The sequence below is a fragment of the Rattus norvegicus genome, chromosome 8, assembly GCF_036323735.1.
Source record: "Rattus norvegicus strain BN/NHsdMcwi chromosome 8, GRCr8, whole genome shotgun sequence".
NCBI classification, from domain to species: Eukaryota; Metazoa; Chordata; class Mammalia; order Rodentia; family Muridae; genus Rattus; species Rattus norvegicus.
The window spans coordinates 123,010,437-123,036,326 of NC_086026.1; the positions used below are offsets into that span (position 1 = coordinate 123,010,437).

The 25,890-nt window shown below is 48.8% G+C and overlaps 1 protein-coding gene and 1 long non-coding RNA gene across 2 annotated transcripts in view; one reads left to right on the forward strand and one right to left on the reverse strand.

The window, feature by feature from the left end:
- The window catches only part of Glb1 (galactosidase, beta 1), a 72,609-nt gene extending 46,719 nt beyond the window's left edge, over window positions 1–25,890 (forward strand). Inside the window, exons 11-16 of the mRNA NM_001108192.2 lie at window positions 833–907; window positions 4,204–4,293; window positions 6,548–6,664; window positions 10,000–10,131; window positions 13,453–13,707; window positions 24,882–25,890. Of these exons, the coding sequence (NP_001101662.1) occupies window positions 833–907; window positions 4,204–4,293; window positions 6,548–6,664; window positions 10,000–10,131; window positions 13,453–13,707; window positions 24,882–25,085 (873 nt within the window). The 3' untranslated portion in view covers window positions 25,086–25,890. The remainder of the gene's footprint in view (window positions 1–832; window positions 908–4,203; window positions 4,294–6,547; window positions 6,665–9,999; window positions 10,132–13,452; window positions 13,708–24,881) is intronic.
- Window positions 314–1,377, reverse strand: LOC120094277 (uncharacterized). The gene is made up of 2 exons (XR_005488514.2): window positions 1,142–1,377; window positions 314–475 (listed from the first exon to the last, which is right to left on the reverse strand). It is a non-coding gene; the product is annotated as an uncharacterized LOC120094277 (long non-coding RNA).

Here is a 25,890-nt window from a genome sequence, read left to right on the forward strand (position 1 = left end):
GGGTTTCAGGTGTGCACTGCCACACCTAGCTTTCATGTGCGTCCTGAGGATCTGAAATCAGGTCGTCATGCCTCTGAGGTGGGTACACTACCCACTCAGCCGTCTCCCCAGCCTTTGACTCATCTCTGGGCAAAGTCACTCATGCTGTCTCCTGGCTGTGTGGTGATGTGGGAATCTTTACTACATGACTTACTGCGAGGTTTAATGCAGCCGGCTGTGGCCTTTCTCACTCTTTGAGCAAGGACTGTTTCTAGCCCGCCCCCCCCCCCCCCCCCCCCCCCCCCCCGCTATTGAGCATCTCTACACAAAGTGCTTTCTAAGCAGAATCTTTAGATGGAGGGACAGAAACCTGTCAGTTTCCGTGGAATCTGCTGGACTCCATGAGGGGAAAGAACAGCAGTCCGCTGGGTATGCGTCTTTGAATGCGGTGATTTTGATGGTCAGTCTGGATGCTGTGTCTCAGGCATAGATTATGCTGGAGAATGGAGAAATGAAGGATAGGAGGTATTTGTACATATTTGCTTATTTTTCTGAAATATTCACTACCAGGATAGAATGTTATGATTTTGCTGAGCCGTAAACTGGTACCAATAAAAAGCTATTAAGCAGGATCAGGCGTGGTAGTGTACAATTTTAATCTCAGACCTTGAGAGGGAGAAGCAGGTGGATCTCTGAGTTCGAGGCTAGCCTGGTCTACAGAGTAAATTCCAGGTAAGCTACGACTACACAAAGAAACCCTGTCTTGAAAAAAAGGAAAAAGGAAGAATTTTACAGATGAACGTATAAAGGGTTAACTTTTTTTTCCTCCCCTCTTCCCTACTGTGTTTTATAGTTTAAAGAAGTCCCAGAAGGCCCTATCCCTCCATCTACACCCAAGTTCGCATATGGAAAAGTTGCTCTGAGAAAGGTAAGACAATATACAGGGTTGGTAGTGTAGAGTGGGTAGAGTGTTTGCCTGGCATAAGTGGATCCCTGGGGTCTCTCCTTGGCACCATATAAACCAGGCATGCTGACACGAACTGTAACCCGGGCAGTCGGGATGAAGAGGTCAGGGTCATCCTTAGCTACATAGTGAGTTAGAAGCTAGCCTGGGCTACATAAAACCCTGCCTCGAAAAGAAAAAACAAAGTCAGATCCTCACTGAGCGTCCGATGGGGAGACAGAGACTGGGGTGTCATCAGCCGGCCACGGGGTTGCTCTCTTCCCTGCATTTGTTTTCTGAGAGCTGGGTGGGAGAATTGGCATTTCCAGGGGAGGGGAGAGGTGGAAGAGAGGATGCTCGTGCAAGCTGACAGGATGCAGGGCGCGGCACAGAAGAGTAAGAGGTGCTTGTGGGCCACTCCGTCCATTTTGGTTCGGTGCTTGGCTTTGAAAGGCAGTGCTTCCGGTGGCCGCGGAAGTGACGTCATACCTCACAGTTCTGTCTGGTGAGGCCTTCTCCCATCGTTTGCCTCTTTATTATTTTCCTTCTTAATTATTTCTTAATTTATTTCTTGGGTTGGGAGACATGCATCCGTGGCACCCAGGTGGAGGCCAGTCGGGCAGGTCATCAGACACGGTGACAAGCTCCCTTATCCGCTGAACCCTCTTGAGAGCCCCATCCGCCCCTTATTCAATGAGCCCCTCAAAGCCACTGGAATTTGGATATCTCTGTTCTTAAATTAGATCCAAAAATCATACCATAGTGACTTTTTGAATACCGGAACATCGGAGGAAATAGAAAGTAATCATTACCAAGAGTTCAGGTAATTTTATTCTGGGGAGGAAAGGAGAGAGTTACTGAATAGTTTACAAAACTGGTTTGTTTTGACCCTTTGGGTCTCCGGTTTTCCCCTAGCCCCATGTTTTACTCCCACGTGCATTCGTTCACCAGAAAAAAAAAAAAAAGAAGAAGAAAACGTGAATAGTCACTTACTTCTTAAGAACCTTGAAATTCTAAAATAACAACCCAAGCTTTTATCTTTAAGGCAAACACCAAACCCCACGGCATAGTTTTTCCATCCGTAGCCTTGAGCTTCTGGTTGGCTGGTCGGGCTGCCGTAATAGTTTCCGTGTAGTGTCAGATCCTGTGCCACATTCTACAAAGAACGTGGTCTCTGATAGGAATCTCTACTCAGGGTAATCGCACTTGAATCACACTTGGAAAGGGGCACATGTTCATCTCCGTAGCTGCTTACGACAAAGGGTGGCTTGGTTTTAAAACAGTCGGGAGTTCTTTCACGTGATATAAATAGCTACAAATAATTAAAACAACAACAATACCAAAATTGGAAAACCATGGAGAAATATAGCCTAGTGCTATGAAGGAAACCAGCAAATTGTCTTGGTGGCTCATGCCTACATTCCCAAATGTGGGGGCTGAAGCAACAGGATTGTTGTCAAGTTCAAGGCCAGCCTTTGCTACATAGTGAGTTTGAGGTTAGTCTGGGCTAGAAAAAGTCTTTCTCCAAAAGAAAGGTGTAGGAGGAAGCAGATGTGGAGGTAATCCCAGCACTTGGAAATGGAGGCATAAGGATGAGGTATTCAGGGTCAGCTTGGCTACATAGAGGGTTCTAGCCTGGGCTGCAGGAAACACTATCTAATAAACTCAACACAAAACACAGAAGGCTGGGAGGGAGGGAATCTGCACACAGCTTTTTTCAACTTATGTAAGATACAGTGTATAATAAAGCTTTATTTAAAATTAGATGTGTTTGTGTGTGCACTTGCACACACTTGTGGAGTTCAGAGGGCAACTTTCCGGAGCCGTGACACAGGCTCAGAATACATGCCACAGAAGCCTGGAAGACAGTGGGGCGACCGTGGCACAAGATCTAATCTTAGAGTGATTTGCCTCTGCCTACTATCTTTGCTTCAGAACTCTTCCTCACTTGAAAACATGTTGTGATGTTTCGCAGAGGCGGCCGGCCTCCTGCCTCGGGTGCCGTTCGTTTTGAGGCCTTTCTTAGAGAGCTCTGAGCTTTATTTCTGAATGGGCGCTCTTGAAACTGCTTGAGACAGAGTTTCTGGGCATCCTGGATCTGATATGTAGACCAGGCTGGCCTCAAAGTCACAAACGTTTGCCTGCCTTCTAAGTGCTGAGATTCAAGTTGTGGGCCACTGTGCCTGGCTTTGACTTCTTCCGAGGATCCAGGTTTGATTCCTAGCAATCACACGACAGCTCACGACCCTCAGTGACTCCAGGTTCTGACTCCCTCTTCTACCCTCCTCAGGCACAGCACACACAGTGCACAGATGTACGTGCAGGCCAAACACTCAAACACATAAAATAAAAAAGAAAAGAACAGGTTTAGGATATGGTTGGGCATGGCTTTAATCCCAGCACTTGGCAGACAAGGCAGGCTGTGAGTTCAAGGCCAGCTTGGTCTACATGGCAAGACACTGTCTCCAAATAAAATAAAATAAAACAAAATAAAATGTTACGAGCAGGGTTGGGGATTTAGCTCAGTGGTAGAGCGCTTGCCTAGCAAGCACAAGGCTCTGGGTTTGGTCCTCAGCTCCAAAAAAAAGATTAAAAAAAAAAAGGTTACGAGCAAGACCCTGGGCTTGCTGCTCAGTGGTAGAGAACTAGTCTGTGTGGAACCCTGGGCTCACAGCCCGGTGTGATGGCACACGCCTTCAGTCTCAACACCTGGAAGGCAGAAGCAGGCGGATCTTTGTGAATTCGAAACTCGTGGATCTATAGAGTAAGTTCCAGGATGGCTAGGGCTGTCACATCGAGAAACCCCGTCTTAAAAAGCCAAAGAAAGAAACCAACCAACCAACCCTGGGTTCAATCCTCAGCACTGCAGAAAACGGGAGGAAATAAACGTGAGTGGGTACTAGATTTTAACTGAGTCAGCGGAGGGCCTGCCCGGCGTGCCGAAAGCCCCTGGTTTGAACCCCAACAATACATAGGGTGGGAGTGGTTGAACACTCAAGTAGCATTCCTTGGAGGATCAGAAGAGTAAGGCCGTCCTTGGCCACAGAGCAAGCTTGGGGCTTGCCTGGGACAGGTGAGGCCCTGTCTCAGAGAGAAAGGGAGGGTGGAGGGAGAGAGAGAAGAAAACAGGGAGTGGGTAGGACCAAAGGGGATTGGGAAACAAATAGAACTTGGTCAGTTGAGGCTTATCTCGATGTCTCTGTTAAGTCAGACTAATGTAACCACCCCTCCCACCCACCCACTGGTGGCAGGACACTGAGTCTGGTTTTGCTTCTTTTCAGTTCAAGACGGTGACGGAAGCTCTGGGTATACTGTGTCCCAACGGGCCCGTGAAAAGCCTCTACCCCTTGACGTTCACTCAGGTAAAACAGGTAGGTCTCCACAGGAAATGCTTGTCTTTCTGTTTCTGGCAACACAGGTGTATCCTTCCTTATTGCTTCCTGGGTGTCGTTATTTTAATGGTGACTCGGGTTAGGGCTACGTTGGTAAGGTGCTTGCCTGGTGTGTGAGCAGAGCCCTGGGTTTAATCCTCAGCACCTCAGAAACCAGGCATGGTGGCAAGCCTGTAATTCCGACGTGTGGGAGATGGAGGTAGGAGGCTCAAAAAAAAAAAAAAAGAAAAGAAAAGAAAAACTCAAGGTCATTCTCAGATACGTGGTATTGGGGGCCAACCTGGGCTACAGGCTACATGAGATCCTGTCTCAAAAAAAAAAAAAATGTTGGTTTCAATTTTCATTCTTAGAGGCTCTGTTTCCTGCTTTGGGAAGGACTTTGGTGTGCTCTGTTTGTGTGTGCTTCATTTCCTGGCATTTCACTTCCTTGTCTCGCTAGAAGTTTCTCGAAGCTTTTTATTTCACAGGATTTTACCCTGTACACGTTTCATCCAGTTCATTGGCTAGCAGTCACTTTTCCTGCTTCGGACGTGTATGTTGTGGACTGCTTCTCCCCAGAAAACAGGGCTAAGATCCCAACTAAATGATCCAGTGTGACATAGGAACCAACTGACCCATGATGTCCCAGCGACACCGTCCCATGCCACACAGGGACAGGAGGACACGTCTCCTCTGCTGTGTCCACATAAAAGGCATTTTGCTGACTCCAGGGAGGGAGGGAGGAATGGTCTAGGAACAATCTGAACTCTTCAAAACCTATTGCTGTCAGTCCGGCTGTGGAGGCCACAGCGTGGGAGGCCAAGGCAAGAAGCTGGAGAGCTAGAGGCCAGCCTGGGCTACATAGTAAGCTCCAGGCTAGCCTCTGAAACAGTGCGGACCTTATCTCAGAAAAACATGAGAAAATCTGACACCCAAACTCCAGTGAGATCGTGAACCGGAGACGAGATTGGAAAAGAATTTAAGTGACCAGAGAGATGCTTCAACAGTTAAGATCCCTGGCTGCGGGCTGGGGATTTAGCTCAGTGGTAGAGCGCTTACCTAGGAAGCACAAGGCCCTGGGTTCAGTCCCCAGCTCCAAAAAAAAAAAAAAAAAAAAAAAAAGATCCCTAGCTGTTTTTCTAGAGAACCTGGTTTCAGTTCCCTGCACCCGAATAGCAGCTCATGATTGCCTATAACGCTAGTACCAGGCAGTCCAAAGCCTCTGACCTCTGCGGGCACCTGCATTCACGTGCACACACCCTAACATGTGCGAACACAAACATGCTACCCACACACATGCCTAGCATGGCCTGAAGCCCTGCACTTGATCCCCAAAATTACACACAACCAGGCGTGGTTACATGAAGCCCCGGCACTTGAGAGGTGGAGGCAGGAGAGTAAGAAATTCAAGATTATCCCTAGTGATGTGGTAGAGTTGAGGTCAGCCTTGGCTACCTGAGTCCTTGTCTTAAAAAAAAAAAAAATCAATAAATGTTACTCCTGATTTGGTAGGGGAACCCACCCCCCGACTCTCTCTTTCCCTCTTTGCTTTAAAGAGTTTCAGGTTGAGTCTTGTTTTGTGCTTAGAGCAGATTCAGCCCATGAACCTGGAGAATGTTTTACTGAGCAAGACTCGGTGCTTGTCTTGTGTTTGGGGCTTTTCCTGGCTTAATTTCTTTTATGTGCATGAGTGCTTCGCCTGCTTGTCTGTAGATTCACCGCCTGTTGTGTGTTCTGCCTGCAAGCCTGGTTTAAATTTATTTATTCATTCATTCATTCATTCATTTTGTTGATGTGTACATGGCTGTGCCCCACAGCGCACATACGAAGGTTAGAGGACAACTTGTGGGAATGGGCTCCCTCCTTCCATCCCGTCAGCCCTGGGGATTGAACTCAGGTCATCAGGATTTGTGGCAAGCATCTTTACCCACCGAGCCATCTCACCAGCTCTTGATTTGTTTTTGTTTTGTTCGGTTGAATGCCAGTGACCTCTGACCTGTAGGTATGATTTCCCTGGGTCACTCTGGGCAGTAACTTAACTCTCGTTCTCCCGGTGTGACAGAGAAGCCCCTTTGTGTTTGAATAGAGAAGCGCCAAGACAGACGGAGTCAGCTTGAGTTTGGCTGTGGGTGGAGGAAGCTTTTCATTCCGTTCGGCTTTCAGAATGTTGCTTTCATCCAGATCCAGGGCAGCCAAGCTCTCAGCAGCTGAACGTTCAGAGTAACACACTTTTCTCATTTTCCTTTCTCACCAGTATTTTGGGTATGTGCTATACCGAACGACACTTCCTCAAGATTGCAGTAACCCGAAACCCATTTTCTCTTCACCCATAAATGGTGTCCGTGATCGGGCCTACGTCTCTGTGGACGGGGTAAGCATTCTCTTTGAACTCCGCAGCTAAGCCTTGACAGCAGGGTGGAGGGTCCTCAACACTTAATAACATCACTTCTCCAGCCCGTGTCCCTGGGCAGTACGTGCCATGGCCCACACGAGGCAGATTCAGGGCTAGTCTCTGACACGCGCACTCTAGAAAACCGTGGGTCTCCTGAGCCTAAGGCCAATGCTGCCCTGACTGAGCTCAGCATGACACCCAGGCCTTCTCTGCTCTTTAGGGACAGCATGCACATCAGCTTGGGACCTGCCACTATACAAAATGTACTGAAGTTAGTGTCTTCCCCTCAATAAGATGTTAGACTCTAAAGGGTTGCTCATGTCAGTTGTACCCAAAGTATGCCAAGGGCTTCGTTTCACAGTAAAATGCAGATGTGTTTTTAAACACCCTTCCCAACATCCGGTGTGATGGCACACGCCTGCAATGCCAGCTGTCAGAAGATTGAGGCGGGACAATTGCGAGATTCAGACCAGCCTAACTGTGTGATGGAATCCAGGCTATATAAAACAAAAGAGAAAGGTCAGGGAGCCAGAGGCCTCAGGATGGCTCAGCCGGTAAAGGCGCTTGCCGTGTACCTGAGGATGAGTTTGATCCGTGGGAGTGACGTGGTACAAAACAGAGCTGACTCCTGCAAGCCGACCTCTGATACCCACTCGTATGCTTCAGTCCCTGGGTGCGCACACACAGCGAAAGAATAACTCAAAAGGTATCTGGCAGTTTGCTCCTCATTGGAACAGTTGTGGGAAAAGCTCTTGAGAACGTTTTCCTAAACAAGCGCATTTTTTTCCCCTAGAAAAGTTTTAGCCTTTGGAGGCTTTGGTTCTGTCTTTAGAAACAGGGTTTCATGCAGCCCAGGTTGGCCTCAGACATGTCTGTTATCCAGTGCCAGCCTTGAACTCCCGGTCTTCTCGCCTCTGCCTCCCAAGTGCTGGGATTACAGTGCACACAGCCACACTCAAGAGTAGTTTAAACCAGAAGGTTTTCATTCTAGGCTAGGAAGATAGCTTGCCTTGCAAGTGTAAGGACCTGAGATCACATCACCAGCGCCCATGTAGAACAAACAAGGGGCTGGAGAGATGACTCAGTGGTTAAGGGCAGTGGTTGTTCTTCCAGAGGACCTGGGTTTAAATCCCAGCACCCATGTGGCAGCTGGCAACTGTCTGTAACTCTAGTCCTAGAAGACCCTGTACACTCTTGGCCTCTGAGCACCAGGCACAGACAGAGTACACAGTCATACATTGCAAGGGAAACACTCGTATGCATAAGTTAAATAAAAGAATAAGAAGAAAAAATGTGCGAAAGCACCTATAATCTCAGGGGAGAAAGGGACAAGAGGGTCCTCTGGGAGCCTGGCCAGCCAGCCTAGCCTCCTCAGAGTTCCGAGGGAGTCAGAGGTCTTTTTTTTTTTTTTTTAAAGGGGGGGGGTTGGAGCGCTTGCCTAGGAAGCGCAAGGCCCTGGGTTCGATCCCCAGCTCCGAAAAAAAGAACCAAGAAAAAAAAAAAAGATTTATTTATTATACATAAGTAAGTACACTGTAGCTGTCTTCAGACACACCAGAAGAGGGCATCAGATCCCATTACAGATGGTTGTGAGCCACCATGTGGTTGCTGGGATTTGAACTCAGGACCTCTGGGAGAGCAGTCAGTGCTCTGAACCAGAGCCATCTCTCCAGCTTGGAGCCAGAGATCTTATCTCAGAAAGGAAGATGGACCATTTCTGAGGAATGACACCTAAAATTGTCGCAGTGGCCTCTACACACATACACATGTACTTTGACCTGAACACACACACACACACATGTGCACATGCACACACACAAAATAAGGGGGGTAGGGCTTTCTTTTACAGCCAACAGATTTAATTTCAGTGGGGACAAGGCCCTGAGAGGTGACACCGTGCTTACCATTTTCCGGCCTTCATTAGCTTGTGTCCTAGTGACTTATGGTCAGTGCAGCCAGTCTGAAAAATAACCTTTTAAAAAGTTAGGGATGGGGATTGAGCGCCCTAACAGAGCCGTATGTTCTGGCCTCAGCTTGGGGTAGGTGTGGGGCCGAGAACGAATGAACAAACGGACAGACAGACGGACGGGAAGACAGATGGATGGATGAGTGGTTAGGAATTGTCTGGTTGAGAAAATACCTGTTGTTTTCCCTTGTTCTGTTACATAACCTCTGTGGCTGATGTGCCGTAGCTGTTGAGGTGAGCTCTCTCCACCTAACTCTGATTTTATCTATTACCTGATTTTATCATCTGCTCTCTCCTCATGTTTTAAAGGCTGTTTCTTTGCACCTAACTGTGCAAAGGTGAGGAGCTGTGAGGAGGTGTGGTAATCTTTCTTACAGGGACATTAGAGTATCTTATGTAACTCATTCCTTTAAAAATAGCAGTGTAGGGGTTGGGGATTTAGCTCAGTGGTAGAGCGCTTGCCTAGGAAGCGCAAGGCCCTGGGTTCGGTCCCCAGCTCCGAAAAAAAGAACCAAAAAAAAAAAAAAAAATAGCAGTGTAGGAGCTGGAGAGATGGCTCAGTGGTTAGAAGCACTGACTGCTCTTCCAGAGGTCCTGAGTTCAAATCCCAGCAACCACATGGTGGCTCACAACCACCTGTAATGGGATCCAATGTCCCCTCTTCTGGTGTGTCTGAAGACAGCTACAGTGTATTCATATATATTAAATAAATAAAGTCTTTTTTAAAAAAATAGAAGTGTAGGAGCCACACCTGCAAGCTGGGCTTATGGGGTGTGAGGCAGGAGAATGAGAAGTTCCGGGGAGGCCCTCACGGTAGAAGCAAAGAATTGACTTCCCAAGTTGTCCTCTGACCTCCAAATACACCATGGCACATGTGCATACACACACACACAAATAAATGTAAAATATATATGTATGTATACATGCACATACACACACACACATATATATGTGTATACACACACACACATACACACACACAGAGAGAGAGAGAGAAAAATGCCTGAACCAAGCATGTTGGTCCACACTTATAATCCCAGCATTTATGAGGTGGAGTCAGGGAGGTTTCAAGTTCAAGGCCATCCTGGACTGCATCCCAAGACTTTGTTCCACGTAGAACAGGGTCCCACTCGCTCTAGCACGTTCCCAGAAGAGGAGCGGACCCTGAGCTGCGTATAGCCATCCTCCTCATTTGGAAAGACAGCGATTGTAGGAACTTGGCCTGAGCACATCCAGACTGTCCCTGTAGACCTGATGACGCTTCAGGACAGGAAGAGGGACAGATGAGCTGTGCACACTGCTCTTCTCTGATCTGATACCCCCATTCAGCCTTGGCCTTAACTCACAGGTCCCCCAAGGAATCCTTGATCGAAACCGTATGAACGTTCTGAACATTCGGGGGAAGGCCGGAGCCACGCTAGACATTCTGGTGGAGAACATGGGGCGTGTGAACTATGGCAACTCCATCAAAGACTTTAAGGTAGAACACCTGTACAAGGGATGATCTGTGCCTGAGTGGTGGAAGGAGTTCTGCTCTGCATGCAACCCACTCACACATTTGTCTCTGTTTTCCCGCTTCCATTCATTTATACACAAAGAAATCTAAGAGAGTTTTTCTATTTCTACTAAGGAATATAGTATATATAAATATATATAAATATATATATATATACATATATATATATATCTTCTCCTCTCCTTCCTCCTCCTCCTCTTTATCCTCCTTCTTCCTCTTCTCTTTCAACAAAAGGTCTCCCTGTGTAGTCCTAGCTGTCCTAGAACTCCCTATATAGACCAGGCTGGCTTCAAACTCAGAGCTCTACCTGCCTGTGTCTCCCAGGTGCTGGGATTAAAGGTTTGCATCACCACATACTATGTCTATAACTTACCTTTTTAATTTTGTTTGTTCTCTTTGTTGTTGTTGTTTAAGGCAAAGTCTCAAGTGAGTTCTTGAACTCACCATGACTTTGAATTTTCAATCCCTCTGCCTCTACCTCCCAGGTGTTGGGATCCCAACTGTGTGCTACCAGCCTGTTTATGCGATGCTGGAGATTGAATTCAGGGCCCCTTGCACACTGGGCAAGCACCCTGCCAGCCGAGCCACATTCCTCAACCCTTAAGAATCGATAAATACTTATATATGCTAGATGTACATATAGTACATATATGATTATATATAATATCAATATATACACAATAGTTAAGAGCTGGGGAAAATACACACATACACACACATATATAATTTTTTTTTCATTCTAGCCAGTCACCACAGACCAGCTGTCACACATCACACCAGTTCCCTTTCGAGGCCCGCACACTTTGCTGAGCCTAAGGAGTGAAGCCCCCTGATGTTTTGCAGCCTAGATGATGAATTCCTTTAAGAGGCTCTTTTCCTCCACAGCCCAGGAGAACCTTGAGCTCTGCAAACAGAACACTTCCCTTGTGCTTGGGTGCAGTCATCCTGTGGGGAGAAACGGAAGCCACTCCACCATGCCCTTCCTCTGCTTTGAAAACCCACCCAGCTCACCAGGGGCTCTCCCTCTCAGGACCTGAGGTGGCCTGCAACCAAGCTGTGTTAGGGAAAGCCTCTTGGGTGCCATTCAGCCACCAGCCGGTTACTTATTCTCTGTCCAGTCCCAGTGTGCTGTTCTGATCAACATTTCTAGATCATTAAGAAGCTTTACATTTTTAAAAAAAGATTTATTTATTTATTATACATAAGTACACTGTAGCTGTCTTCAGACACTCCGGAAGAGGGCATCAGATCCCATTACAGATGGTTGTGAGCCACCATGTGGGTGCTGGGATTTGAACTCAGGACCTCTGGAAGAGCAGTCAGTGCTCTTAACCACTGAGTCACCTCTCCAGTCCCAAAACCTTACACTTTTAATCTGGGTTTTTGTTTTGTTTAACTTGTTTAAGGAAAAAAAAAATATCGGCTGGAGAGATGGCTCATGAGTGGGAAAGCTCCTCATGTAGAAAGTAGAGAATGGATGAGGTATGGGGACATGCACGTATGCATGCGCGCGCACACACACACTCACACACACACACTCACACTCACACACACATATTGTACTCGAGAGCATGTGAGCGTGCACACCTGTAATCCCAGCCCCTTGTGAGGTCTGGGCTACATAGCAAGATCCTGTCTCAACGAACAAATAAAAAAGCTATTGTGAGACGTTAGGTGAGTTCCCAGAGGCATAGCCCTGCAGTCCAGTGCTTGGGAGGCCAAAGCAGGAAGGTTTAGGAGCGCCAGGCTGGCTTCAGAGCACATGGGCCCTTGTCTCAATAACAACAAACAGAAGTTCGCTACATCCTGATCATAAGTATCCGTGTGATGGCTGTAGTCAGGGCTGCCTCAGCCCCTGGCCCCTGCAGGTCAAAGAGGAGAGCTTCTAAACCAATCCTAGTGTCCACTGTGTTATCATTGCCCTTAGAGCCTTTATTCAATCCCACAGATGTCCACACACATGGTCCTCACAGCTGGCCAGATGCTTGGCCACTCTGGGTCAGAGCTTGCTCCTTGGTTGGTGTGAGGGGCAGAGCCACTTCTGCCTGAGCACCCCCTTCCCGCCTGACCCCTCGCCATCTGCATCGGGATGATTATTCCTAGATTTCCCTACTAACTCATTCTCCCCTTCCTTGGCATTCTTTTTTTTTTTTTCCCATTCTAGCAAATTCTGAAGGCAGGGGGTTCAGGCTAGAGCGCTCTCTCTGAGGCACCCACTTCCTGTAGCCCAGACACTAGGGCGACTTTGGCGATTTGTGGTGAAGCTGGAGCATAGGGCGGTACCTCTTTCCAAATGTTGCTGCTGTTGCGGGAACTGTTAGGGTCAGACAGATCCAGCTGCCTGGAGAGTAGAACCAGACACGGGACACTGAAAAGCAGATTTATCCACGTGGCCACTCTGGGAAGAGAAATAAGTAAGTCTGTAGCACCCCATCCTACTGCACCCCAGTCCATCCTCCGCATCCTAACATGGGGTTCAGGTTTAAATAGAACGCTGGAGGCGCTCTGGCGGTCTTGGTAAAGATGTGCCCCAGCTCCAGTCTCTGCAGCCGGTGTTCTGAGGCGTAGTCAGCACTCGGTGACACCTCTTCCTGGGAGACAGGTCTGGCTGGCTCTCGATGATACCAGGCTTTGTTTGGTCTTTCTTCTCCTAGCACGAGATTTCTAGGAAAATTCCAGTTCCTTGGGTTCCATTGTCTCAATAGTCTGCCAGCCAGAGGGAGGCGCGTACGTGTCTCTTTAGAATGTCTTCATCCTGGGCTGGAGGCGTGGTTCAGGGGTGAGCGCACTTGTAGAGGATCCAAGTTCAGATGCGAGGACCCACATGGGGCAGCTCGTAACTGCCTGTAACTCCAGCTCCAGGGTATCTTATGTCAAAAGATGCATGCATGCATGTACGCACACACGCCACAAATAAAGATAATTTTTTTTAAACAACAACAAAAAAAGGAGCCAATTGGTAGCAGTGTACTCCGTAAATCCCAGCACTTGGGAGGCTGAGGCAGGCAGACTCTGTGGGTTTGAAACCAATGTAGTCTGCAGAGCGAGTTCCAGGACAGCCAGGGCTACACAGAGAAACTGTCTTGAAAAAACAAGATGGACAGACAGACGGACGGACGGAGTATTTTCATTCCTGCCGAAAGAGTCGACTGGACTGAGCCTCCAGCCAGCCCTGTGTCACCTGCTGTCCACACAGCTGAGCCTCATTTCCTGCTGCAATGGAGGTCAGTGACATCCATGAGTCCCTGCTTACCCACTGACTGACTCTGTGCCTTCCCTTACCAGGGTTTGATTTCCAACATGACCCTCAACTTCACTGTCCTCACCAACTGGACAATGTTCCCACTGGACACTGAGGCCCTGGCACGCAGCCATCTTGGGAACTGGGAGGCCGCTGATGAGGGTCACCTCGATGGACACTCGACCTTACGTTCTTCAAATTTCACACTCCCCACCTTTTACGTGGGCAACTTCTCCATCCCCTCGGGCATCCCAGACCTGCCGCAGGACACCTTCATCCAGTTTCCCGGATGGGCCAAGGTAGGCGTCTTCTTGAAGAGCCTTTGGGTTCAAGCCTCAAGTGTTTGGTTCTTAGGATCTGAGAAGGAATCAGAAGGCTGCTAGTTAGGTGCTGTGTGATGTGGGGAGGGTTTCCCACTGGGTCACTCACACAGGAACAAGACTGTGGCAGATCTTCAGGGACCCAGTGTCTGGCTTGGTGTCCTCCTCTGCCCCATTTTCTTTGACAACTTTCTTCATTGAATGGCAGCTTCCTCCAGGAAGAGCTGGGGCCTATTTCTTTATTCTTATTACACTCATTTCTTGTGTGCGTTCAAATGTGTGTACACGTGTACCTGCCAAGGCAAGCATGAGGTCAGAGCCATATAATTAGCTTTCTTCCTCCACCATGTGGGTCCTGGGGATCGAATTCAGGTCATTCAGTTTGTCACACAAGCACCCTCAACCATGGGTCACCTCCCCATCCCCAGGGCCTCTTGAAACGCATGCTTATGAGGGGAACAATTTTTGGTCTACATAGTGTTTCTCGTGGCCCAGGCTGGCCTTGAATTTGCTGTGTAACCAGGAATGACCTTGAGCTTCTGATGCTCCTGACTGCTTCAGGTACACAGCATCAGGCCTGACTGTAGAATGTTCAGTTCTCTTTTTTTTTTTCTCTCTTTGTGTGTGTGGGGGAACGGGGGGAAGGGACGAGACCCGGGGACAACAGAGCTATGAGGACAGAGAAGAGGGGAGAGAGAAGGACAGAAAGACAGAGAGGAAAGGAGGAAGAGAGAAAGAGAGGTCAGCCAGGAACACATGGAACAGAGAGAGAAAGAAGATGGAGAGAGCGCTGGGGTGCGAGCAGTGTTCTTACGTGCCTGACACACACCTGGCCAGGTGCACGCACGTGGCGGCCGATGATGATGTAAGCTGTTGCTAGGTCGCTGTTGGGTGGAGACTAGCAGAACTGTGTGTAAGCCAACAAAAACGTTTACTTTTCAAAGACGACGGCCCGCAGTCTGAAAGAAAATAATGTTCACATCCTATCATCAACAAAGGGCTTCAATCTAGAACGCATAAAGAGTTCTTACCACTTAGTAAGAGGAAGAAATACCAACCGAAAACCATTTAGGGGAGCTGGAGAGATGGCTCAGCAGCTCAGAGCAAGCCCTTGCAGAAGAACAAGGCTTGGTTCCCACTACCCACATGGCACCTCTTCACTGTCTGTGGCTCCAGTCCCAGGGGATCCGTCACCCTTTTCTGGCCTCCACGGTGCAGTTTGTGCATGGTGCACAGATGTCGGTGCAGGCAGCACCCATACACATACGATAAAAAAGGTCTCGTGGATAGAGAACTTGAATAGCAATTGCACAGAGAAAGTAAGCAAACGGATAATAAATACTTTAAAAATTTTAGTTCCAGGGGGTGGGGGAGGGAGTTGGGGGAATTCTTAGTGACAAATAAATTAATCATTGAAAAGACACAGCTTGAGCAGGGCGGTGGTGGCACTCCTTTAAATCTAGCACTTGGAAGGTAGAGGCAGGCAGCCTCTCTGCGGGTTCAAAGCCAACCTAGTCTACAGAATGAGCTCCAGGACAACTGAGGCTATACAGAGAAACCCTGTCTCGAAAAAGAAAGAGAGAAGAAAAAAAAAAAAAAAACGCAGATTACAAACTGTAATTTTAAAAAACCAGTGTAGTGACACACACTGGCACAACCAGTCTTTGAGAGGTTGGAGGCAGGAGAATCAAAAATTCAAAGTCATCTTCCAGTACGCATAGCGTTGGAAATCAGATAGTAACAAGTCTGGGAGACCGGAGAGAGCAAAGCAGTGTTGATACGCAGGTGTGCAGAACGAGACTCGGGCTTGGAGAAAAGGCAAAAGGGGCCGGGAACTTCTTGGCTCAAGACAGTAGTTGATAAATATCTGAGGTTTTGAGGCTTCCTTGTCCTCACCTCCCACAGGCCAGAATGACTCCCTGTCCTGTTGGTTTCACTCACCGAGCTTCATCTAATGAATACTTTGGGGCTCACCCCTGCCCCCTTCTCTGATCTTGGGCTCAGTCAGGAGCCGACTCCAGTAATCTTCCGGTTCTCAGAGTTCTGAGATCAGTGCTAACTGCCGGCCGTGGGAGAGGGGTCCGAGACTCCTGCTTGCTCGTGACTCTGATTAACTGTAAGCATACCTCATACTGTAAATGGACCATAGCCATTTATTCCTTACAGTAACAAGTTCCAGGCCGGCCTGGGCTACACGAGAGACTGTCTCAAAACCAAACCAAACCAAACCAAACCAAACAAAAAATCCTAGAACCGTGGGTCCGTTTGACCCTCGCCCATCCCTTCCGCCCCCTGGAAGTGACCATCCTTGGCCTCCTGGCTGATTCATCATGCACCAAGCACAGTGAGGCTTCTGCTATGCATCGGTCACCACCATGTTCTCCCACGTTCAAGCTCCACCTGCCTGGTAAACTTGGACACTCTCTGCCCTGTCCCTGGGGACCTCCTCTCTGACTGCCATCAGTTGGGACTCCTGTTTCCTGGACTTCCTGTCAGGCTCTGTCCTAACTTCCTGCCCAGTGGTCTCTAGAAGGAAGGCTCAGTCCTTCCTGTCTTCCTCCTCAAAGCCATAAGCGATCTTCTCACTTTCTCTGCCTGTGGTTCATCAGCCTTTCTTCTCTCTCCCAGCAGAGGCCCTGGGGCCTGAGAACAGACGTGCACCCTGGGTCTTCCCCTGCGGCCTAGCAGGGGACTTTCTGCCTCCTAGGTCACCTTTGGTTTTTCCCCTGCCAAGAAGAACCTAAAGTGAGAGAAGGTGAAGGGCACTGTGGCCGTCAGAGGCGGCTCTTTTTTACCTGTGTGGGCCACCGAGCAAGGCCTTATGCACCGGACCCTCTCCCAGCTACGGTACCGCAGGAAGTCCTCTTCTTCCTCCGGTTTAGCACACAGAATCTCTGGCTTTGGCCACCCAGCCTCTTAGACTAGGCCACCCAGGGCATTTCAATAATTGAAAAGAGGAAAGAGACCGGAGTGTGGCTTGATAGAGTGTACTAGTGTATATATGTGTGTATCCATGTATACATATGTATCCATACATATATGTATGTATCCATGTATGTGTTTGCTACATGGGCTCAACCCTGAGTACCACTTACAACTGGGTGGATGGTACTGAGCAGCACCAGAAGGCAGGGAGGAGGATCCTAAATTCAAGATCATCTTCAGCCACATACGGAGTTCAAGGACAGCCTGGGCTCCATGGGACCTTGGGTTGACCTCTGACCTGAATGTATAAACACACTGCAGGAGCCCGTCTGCCTTGGTTTTGTTTTGCTTGTTTGACTTTATTTTACTTGGTTTATTATTACTGTCATGTGTGGGTGATGTGTGTGTATGAGTGTGATCACGGGAATCACAGACAGGTGACATGCGTGTGAGCATGGACACAGGAATCACGGACAGGCGACATGTATGTGTGAGTGTGGATACAGGAATCACAGACAGGTGACATGTATGTGTGAGCGTAGATACAGGAATCACAGACAACTTTTTAGCATCAGTTCCCTTTTTCCACTTTGGATTCTAGGGATCAAACTCAGATCTTGAGGCTTTCACAGCAAGCCCCTTTATTTGCTGAGGCAGCTTGCCTGCCCTACCGTGTTTTCTTAGGAAGTCTTTCCCTGGGACCTGGGGCTTGCAAATTCAGCTGGACTGCTTGACCGGTGGATCCCTTAGAGCCTCTACGTCCCCAGTGCTGGTCTGATAAGCATGCACCAACACACCAGGTTTCTTATGTGGGTTCTGGGGATTGAACTCAGAACCTCAGAACCAAAAGATAAAACTTCACAGATCAAGGTACATCTCCAGCCTCAAGCATTCAGTGTGCCCCAAGGCTTATACAAAAAGGTAGGCAGCTAGGGGAGGGTTGGGGTAGGGGGAGAGACACAGGGTCCACGCACCTTATAGTACAGTCTAGGCTTCTCTAGAGAGTCACGCTTAGATTACTTTACAATGGTGTCTTAGGTTCTTGTTGCTATCATAAAACTCATGGCCAAAGGAAACATGGAAAGGAAAGGCCTCATTTTAATATATTTCAGGTAATAATAGTCTGTCCCTGAGAGAAGTCAGCACAGGAACCTGGAGGCAGGAACTGAAGCAGAGGCAATGGAGGGGAGACAGAATCCCGGCGGTCTCTGGACAGTCAGGGAGATGGCTTCAGCTTCGGTGGAGACATTCTGCCTCCAAAAAAGAGAGTGAAGAGTAATGGAGAGTGCTGGGGTGACAGCTCGGAAGCTAAGAGCTCTTCCGGAGGTCCAGGGTTCTATTCCCAGCTCCGACATCGTGGCTCACAACCATCTGCAACTCTAGTCCCAGGAAATCTGATGCCTTCTTCTAGCCTCCGTGGGCATCAGGCACAAACATGGTGCACAGACATGGATTCAGGCAATGGAATTTAGTAATGATAAGATAGCAGAGGGAGGCACTCAAAGTCAACCTCTGATCTCCATTTACACACAAACAGGCAAATGCCTCCATGCACACCCTCTGTGAACACAGAGAAGCCACCCCTCCCCTGGGTCTCACCGTGTGCTGAGGGACACCTCAGCAGACGATATGGGAGAAGGAGAAGGATTTGACCACATGACACTGAGGCCTGAGCAGTCCTCAGACTGGGTTAATGCTCCATGGACCCTGTCTTCCTCCTCCTTAGAGGCCCCTCCCTCCTGAGGGCCACTTAGCTTTTGTTTCATTTGTTACCAAGGAACTAACTTGATTTCGTGAATGAAATCACTGATAAATTCAGTTCATGAGATAAAAGCACCACTTTTGGTTACTCTGGCTTTTCTTGGGTCGGATGTGGCTTTCTGGTTAAGCAAATGTGCTCAGTGGATTTCGGGGGTCAGGCGTGCCTGCTCCGTCCACACAGGTCAGCACCTGTCTGCACTCTGCACCGACTGATTGTAGACTCTGGGGGAGCCACGTTCGCCAGGGCTCTGACGGTCAGAATGTGTGGGTCCTGTGCGCTGCGTGCGTACGGCGTCCTGCTGTGCTGAGGCAAAGGCATCTCTTCTGTTCATCTCCATCCCAGGTTGAAACAATCGTGGAGACCTCTTTCATTAAAATCACACCAAGCTGTGCTTCGTGGTGTAATCCCAGCGCTCGGGAAGTAGAGGCAGGCAGATGTCTGTCAGTGAGTTCAAAGCCAGCCTGGTCTGTAGAGTGAGTCCAAGACAGCCAGGGCTGTCTCCAAACCCAAACAAGAGGTAGAGGAGGATACAGGAGAAGTTCGAGGTCATGCTCTTCGTGCACATGGAGGTCAGTCTGGAGTACATGAGATTCTGACAAAGAAAGTGTGGAGTGTCATAAAAGAGTGTGGGGCTGGAGTTGGATCCGCAGTTAGGAGCACTTTCTGCTCTTGGAGAGAATCTAGCTTTGTCTCGTACCTCACAGCTGCCTGTAACTCCAGTTCCAGGGAATTTGACACCCTTCTCTGACCTGCCTGTGCTCCTGAATGTACATGGTGCACATGAACACACACACACACTGTACACACACACACACACACACACACACACACACACACACACACACACACACGGTTCTAGCGTATGCCACCCCACCCAGCCAAATGAATACTTTTAAATGAATTTATAAGAAGGTTAAGGAGGGGCTGGGGATTTGGCTCAGTGGCAGAGCACTTGCCTAGGAAGCGCAAGGCCCTGGGTTCGGTCCCCAGCTCCGAAAAAAAGAACCCCCCCCCCCAAAAAAAAAAAAGAAGGTTAAGGAGCTAGCTCGTTGGTAAAAGTGTTTCCTATGCCTAGCAGAGCCGTAAACAATGTTGCAAACAGTGGCGGTGTTTGCCTGTAGTCTTAGCCTTGGAGACACAGAGAGAGGCAGAACCCTGGGGTGTGCTGGCCAGTTAGCCTGTCCTAACTAACAAGCCCTAGGTACCAGTGAGCATTTCTGTCTCAAAGCACAAAGTGAAAACCCCCGGTCACTCACCATGTTGAGGATTGGCAGACTGTGGCTCTGCTGCTGACCTTACCAGGGTGTGACTGGGTGTCAACTGGCTTTAAGCTGGAAACTAGGTGTCTGTCATCCTGCAAGCCATTCCTACGGTGCCTGGCAAGGGTCGAAGAAAGGGTAGACTCTAGCACATTCCCTTTGCCTGGTTTCCGATGGTGCTAACCCTACAAGGTCATCCTTTAAGTCTAACTTATGCTTTCTACTCATAAACCCTGTGAACCCGGAAACTAGATGGTTGGGCTTCTCCCGGCAAGGTCGTTAACTGCAGTGGGTTCGTTTTGATTTTTAGTACACAGAGTTTATTTTAGTGAGTGTGTGAAAGAGAAGGGGGAGAGGAGACGGAGGGAGGGAGGGGGAGAGAGAGAATGATGATGATGATGATGGTGGTGGTGGTGGTGGTGGTGGTGGTGGTGGTGGTGGTGGTGGTGGTGGTGGTTCACATGTTTGTGTACATATATATGCCCTCATCACAGAACACTGGGACTGTTTCTGATCTTTTATGCTCTCTTTCACCTCTTGGCCCTCAAGTGAGTCATTTTGCCCAACCTTTCATGTCTTTTAAATGCCACGTGTATGAGTGTTTGTCTGCTTGTAGGTATGCGTGTGTACATCACATGCACACAAGGCCCACAGAGGCCAGAAGAGGGCGTCAGATCCCTTGGAGTTACATGCAGTCGTGAGCTGCCCTGTGGGTGCTGGGAGCAAAACCTAGATCCTCTCTAAGAACAGAAGAACTCTTAACTAGCGAGCCACCTTCCAGCCCCGTCCCCTTCTATTGGGGGAGGGGGTCTTTAGAGACGGGGTCTCTCTACATAGCCCTGGCTATTCTGGAGCTCACTCTGAACTCACTTTGTGGACTAGGCTGGCCTTGAACTCGCAGAAATCCACCTGCCTGTGCCTCTCAAGTGCTGAGATTAAAGACACCACACTTGGATTCCCTTCCCTTTTAAAGTTTGAGGAACGTGCGTGTGTGCCTGCATGCCTGCGTGCGTGCCTTTTGCAGCCTGCCTGTGGGTTTGAGAGCTCCCAGACTTCTTCTTTCTCTGAGCCTTGGGTATTTGTCAGGGGAATAGGAAGTCACCCCAGATGCTTCCTAAATACAGGGAGAACTCAGAGCTGCTTCATTGATTATAGTAAGACCTGGGTAAGTGTAATTCACACAGTCTGCAGATAGCCATGGGGTTCGGGGAGAAAGGAAAGCTTGTCCCCTTGCTTATTTCAGGGGATCCGCATACAGTCGTACCTCTAAGGGCGCCCCTTGACGATTTACCTTATAAAGTCAAGCTTTCGCTCAACCTCACAGCACAGTGTGACGAGTTAGGGGTGAGAGCATTTTAACCTTGAGAACGGACCTCCGTGTTCCCCGATTCCCCCCCCCCCCCGCACCCATATCTCCTCTCAGTGTAGTCTATTATCTCGTTTGTGTTGTCTTTGTGTTTTTTAGACAGGGCCTCACTATGCTGGCTGTCCTGGAGCTTGCTCTGTAGACCAGGCTGATGTTGAACTTAGAAATCTACCTGTCTCTTCCTCCCGAGTGCTGGGACTAAAGGGATGAGCCACCATGCTCAACCTACATTCACGTTTAAGGGAACATCTGAATGTCTTAGAACAGCATTGAGGGCGGGGGATGGTGTCACATTGGGAGGCAGAGGCACGTAAATAACTGTGTTCCAGGCCAGCCTGTCTACTGAGACCCTGTCTCAAACAAAGCAAAAGACAGTACTGGAAGTTTAACTCCAGGGTCTGGAGAGATGGCTCAGAGGTTAGGTGCACTGGACACTCTTCCTAGAGGTCCCAAATTCAATTCCCAGCACAACCACATAACAGCACACAACCATAGCTCTCCTCCCAGGGGATCTGACACCCTCACACAGACACACATGCAATGAGCATCAAGTAAAAATAAATTTAAGAAAGAAAGAAAGCTTCGCTGTAAATTCTGGGAAGAATGACTATGTCCAGGTAAGTTAAGGCAGACGCACGCTCACTGAAAAGTAGGTCAGGTACTTACAGGAACTTCCTCATTGCTGTCACCTCAGTGTTAATAGCAAAGGGCAGGAGTGTGGGCCGGGGTCAAGATGGTCAGAGATAGTCAGCTTCTGCCCTGGACTGTAGAAGCTGGGACTGCCATGGGACACCCCCAGCCCCTGCAGCCACCTCATTAGCATAAACCTTTCCATTTACCAAGAATAATTTACCAAGAATAATTTCAGCATATATTTTTCTTCTTGGTCTTCGGTAGCAGAGTTTCGCACTGTGGCCTAGACCAGCCAAATGTACTAAACGAGAGTTCTTTACTGAGCTACACTCTCAGCTCTTTCAGCATTCATTTTACTTACTATTTAGTTAGTTGGTTAGTTAATTAGTTACTTAGTTCAGTTTCTCAACACAGGGTTTCTCTTTGTAGCTGGACAGCCAGGGCTATGTAGAGAAACCCTGTTTCAACAAATAAAAATAAGTAGGTTAATAAAAATAAAACTAAATAAAGTCTTTAAAACTTTTAACCGGAAGCCTAGCGTGGTTACTTAAAACCCCAGCACTACAGACTCAAGAGGCCCAAGGCTCACTGCAAATTCAAGGTCAGCATGTCTATGTAGCAAGTTCCAAGCCAGCTAGGGCTACTAATAAAAACCAAACAAGAACTATGAGCCAGTGAGGCTCATGCCTTTAATCCCAGCACTTGGGAGGCAGAGGCAGACTGATTGATCCTCTGAGTTTGAGGCTAGCCTGGACTACAGGGCAAGTTCCGGGACAGCCAGGGCTACACAGAAACCTTGTCCTGGGGGAAAGAATACAAACAAATGAAAACAATTAGAAAGTCAAAAACAATGTTGTTGACCCGCACAAAGCTAGAAACACCCGAGGACCCGTTTTCAGTAGCAAAGGGGTAAATAGCCGGTGGGATTTTTCCCAGCAAATATAGCGTCATGGTAGCCTGCATGGGCCTTGCTTTAATCCCTATCATGGAAGACAAGGTGAGGAGGAGGGGATAATGTGTTAGTCAGGCACATGCCTGTAATCGCAGTGTACAAGAGACCGAGGTAGAAGGATTGTGAATTTGAGGTTATCCTGGGCTACAAACCCACCCTGTCCCTAAAAATATTTAGTATATTCGTACCCTTGAATGCCGTGCGATATTTAAAACAATAGTGCATATGTACACTGATTTGTGTATGTGTGTGAGTGTATGTCATGTGTGTCTGTGTATGTGTGTCATGCTCCTGTGTCACAGGGGAGGAGGTCAGAGGAGTAGAGGTGTCCTACTCAGGTCTCTTACTGAACCTGCAGCTAGGCCAGAGACCAGCAAGCTCCAGTGATCTTCGATCTCTGTCTCCCACAACACTGGCATCAGAGGCATGGGAAGGACCGACCGCGCCTGGCTCTCTTATGTGGGTGCTGGGGATTTGAACTTGTGTCCTCATGCTTGCCCACGCATGGCTCTCACCCACCGAGCCATCCTCCCAGCCCATCTATGTACACTTACACATAGGTAAAATTAGTCAAAACTAATGCAGGGCAACTGAAATCAGGAGCTGGTCTTACGACCGTGAAAACAGGATTCTGGCAGAGATGGCGCTGATAAAGCCAGGGTGAAACTATTATGGTTTGTGCCTTTTAGGACGGAGGGAGATAACGGATCCCTTGTGAAAACAAGAACTAAAGTAGTTCTGAGAACCTCGAAACTGTCGCCCTTTTCTAAATGACTTAGTCCAACAGACAGGCAGTTGTGAGTCGCTGACCTCCTTCTGTGAGTGCTCAAGGCTTGCAGCTTTGTCTCGGTGTACGCAGCGCCCACACTGAGCCAGCAGCGCAGCCCACCTCCTCCCCACTCCCTGCACCAGGCACTGGGCCGACCACCAGAAATGTGCTGCGTCCCAGGCTGGCCTCAAATTCATAACCGTCCTCTGCCGCCACAGCCTCCCAAGGGCTGAACCTACCCACCTCACACACCCTTGCTTTCATCTTGAGTTGCGTTGGGAACCGTTCTCAGACCGTATAGACTCTGTGTGTTGCCATCGACCCTGGGCTGGGAGAACTTAAATGGAGACCTGCCTGAGGTCGGACAGCTAGCAGGGGGACAAGAATAAGATGGGACACCAGGGAAGACGTTTAGGTGGACCGGAATAAAGCCAAGGGAAGCCTTATTATCCCTGCAGTCTCAGCCCTTTGGACGCAGAGACAGGAGGATTACCTGAACTAGACCACTCAGGCCAGTTTTTGCTATACAGAAAGACTGTGCAAATATTAATAGTTCATTTTAAAAATGAGCAGGAGGGATCACCACGAGTACCACGCTCCTTCCTTCTCTCCATTCTCGTCCCTTCTGTCCTCTCCCTCTGTCCCTTCCCTCCTCCTCCAGATCCTCTGTTTACCTCTGGCTGTGTGACCCCAACCCCCACCCTCCCTGACTTTTCAACAGAATGTTCCCTCTTTTCTGCTGCCCCCTCGAACCCTGTTTGTGTCTGTTCCGGAAGCAACTTCCCCGCTCACGGGAGTTATCTCCACAGCTTCTAAGACTCTGAAAACCTTGTCTTCCAAGTAGACGCGCCATCCTCCCTCAGAGGAGAGCTATGAGCGCCACATGCCCAACAGCAATGTGGACACTGCTGAGTAGCCCTCTGCTCCCATCCCCTTCCTGGCCCACTGCTGTGGCTTAAGCTCACTGCACTGCCCAGGCTGCCTTCCAACACAGACCAGTCCCCCCTCCGGTAGCCTCCAGGGCTGAGGTTACAGCACCTGCTCCACACGCCCTCACATTCCTGCTGGGTTGTTTGGGGAAACGGTTCTTAGACTGCGTGCAGACTTTGTGCACACCAGACAGCATGGCTGGACCCTGCCTCTCTCTGTAGGGCAGCAGAGAGAGCAGGGAGACTCTCCCGCTGAAGGGTGTGGGCAGCCGTGGCAGAGAGGGCCGGGGTACAGACGGGCAGTATCTGGGAGCCAGGATAGATCACAGAATGTGGTGAGGTGTGCCTCCCAAGCTGTAGCTTCTGGAATCTGAGGCTCCACGTGCATTTCTCCTGCAGCAAGGATTGGCATTTGGAGAACGCTCTAGTGTCCTTCCCACCCATTTCCCACCTAACACGAGATACTGGGATGCTGGACTCATGGGCCGTCTCTTGCCTCTCTGGTACTAGTGATCTTCAGCTGATGATCTCTCCTCTCTCTCTCTCCTTTCTCTTCAGGGCCAAGTATGGATCAATGGCTTTAACCTCGGGCGATACTGGCCCACAAAGGGCCCACAAATGACCTTGTTTGTGCCAAGGAACATCCTGACCACTTCAGCCCCAAACAACATCACAGTGCTAGAACTGGAGTCGTCACCCTGCAGTAATGGGACCCTAGAGCTATGTACAGTAGAGTTTGTTGACACTCCGGTTATTGGCTGACCTCAGTGGCCATTTTCCAGGCCAGTCTGGTCAAGACTCAGGGCTGACCCGCCTGCGACGACTGATCCTCTGGGCACACAACCCTACTCTTGCTACGTGGACCACCCTTATGGTACAGAATTGTGGAATGTGTGTATCCTGCTGGTGACTGCAGCCCTGCCTTGCCTGACCACCCACCCTCGTGGCCACCAGGAAGGCTGAAGAGAGTGGATACCATAGGAATACACAGCTGGTGTGCCGAGTTGGAACAAAACTTGAATAATGTCCCTTATTCTGACTTGAAATAATCATGTCTTTCTGATGAATAAAATTTGAATGCAAGCTGTGGTCTTCCTGTCATTAGTGTATCAGGCAGGTATTAAACTCTGAGGTCTGACTTAAATCTCAACTAGACTTGAGTGGGCTGGGTGAAGCCACTTCACTAGCTTGAGATTCAAAGTGGGTAGGAGAGAGTGCTGGTTTAGGCTAGCAGAGGGCTTCGTTTTTGATCCCGGTTTGACTGTTTCTGAATCTCTGTGATATCTACGAGGTGAGACATCTCCAGTTACAAACCACCTAAGAGATTAACAGTTGCTCAAAGTAGGTGCTGCGGTCTCTCTTTACAGTTAAGTAGAAGTGTGTGTGTGTGTGTGTGTGTGTGTGTGTGTGTGTGTGTGTGTTCATGTATGTATGGAGATGCATGTGTATTTACATGTATTTGTGCAGGTCAAAGGCCCATCTTTGGCCCATTTCTCAGGACTGCCTTAGTGTCTAGGAACATACGGAATGTATAAAATGTAATTCTGCTTATGTTTGAGACGCTGTC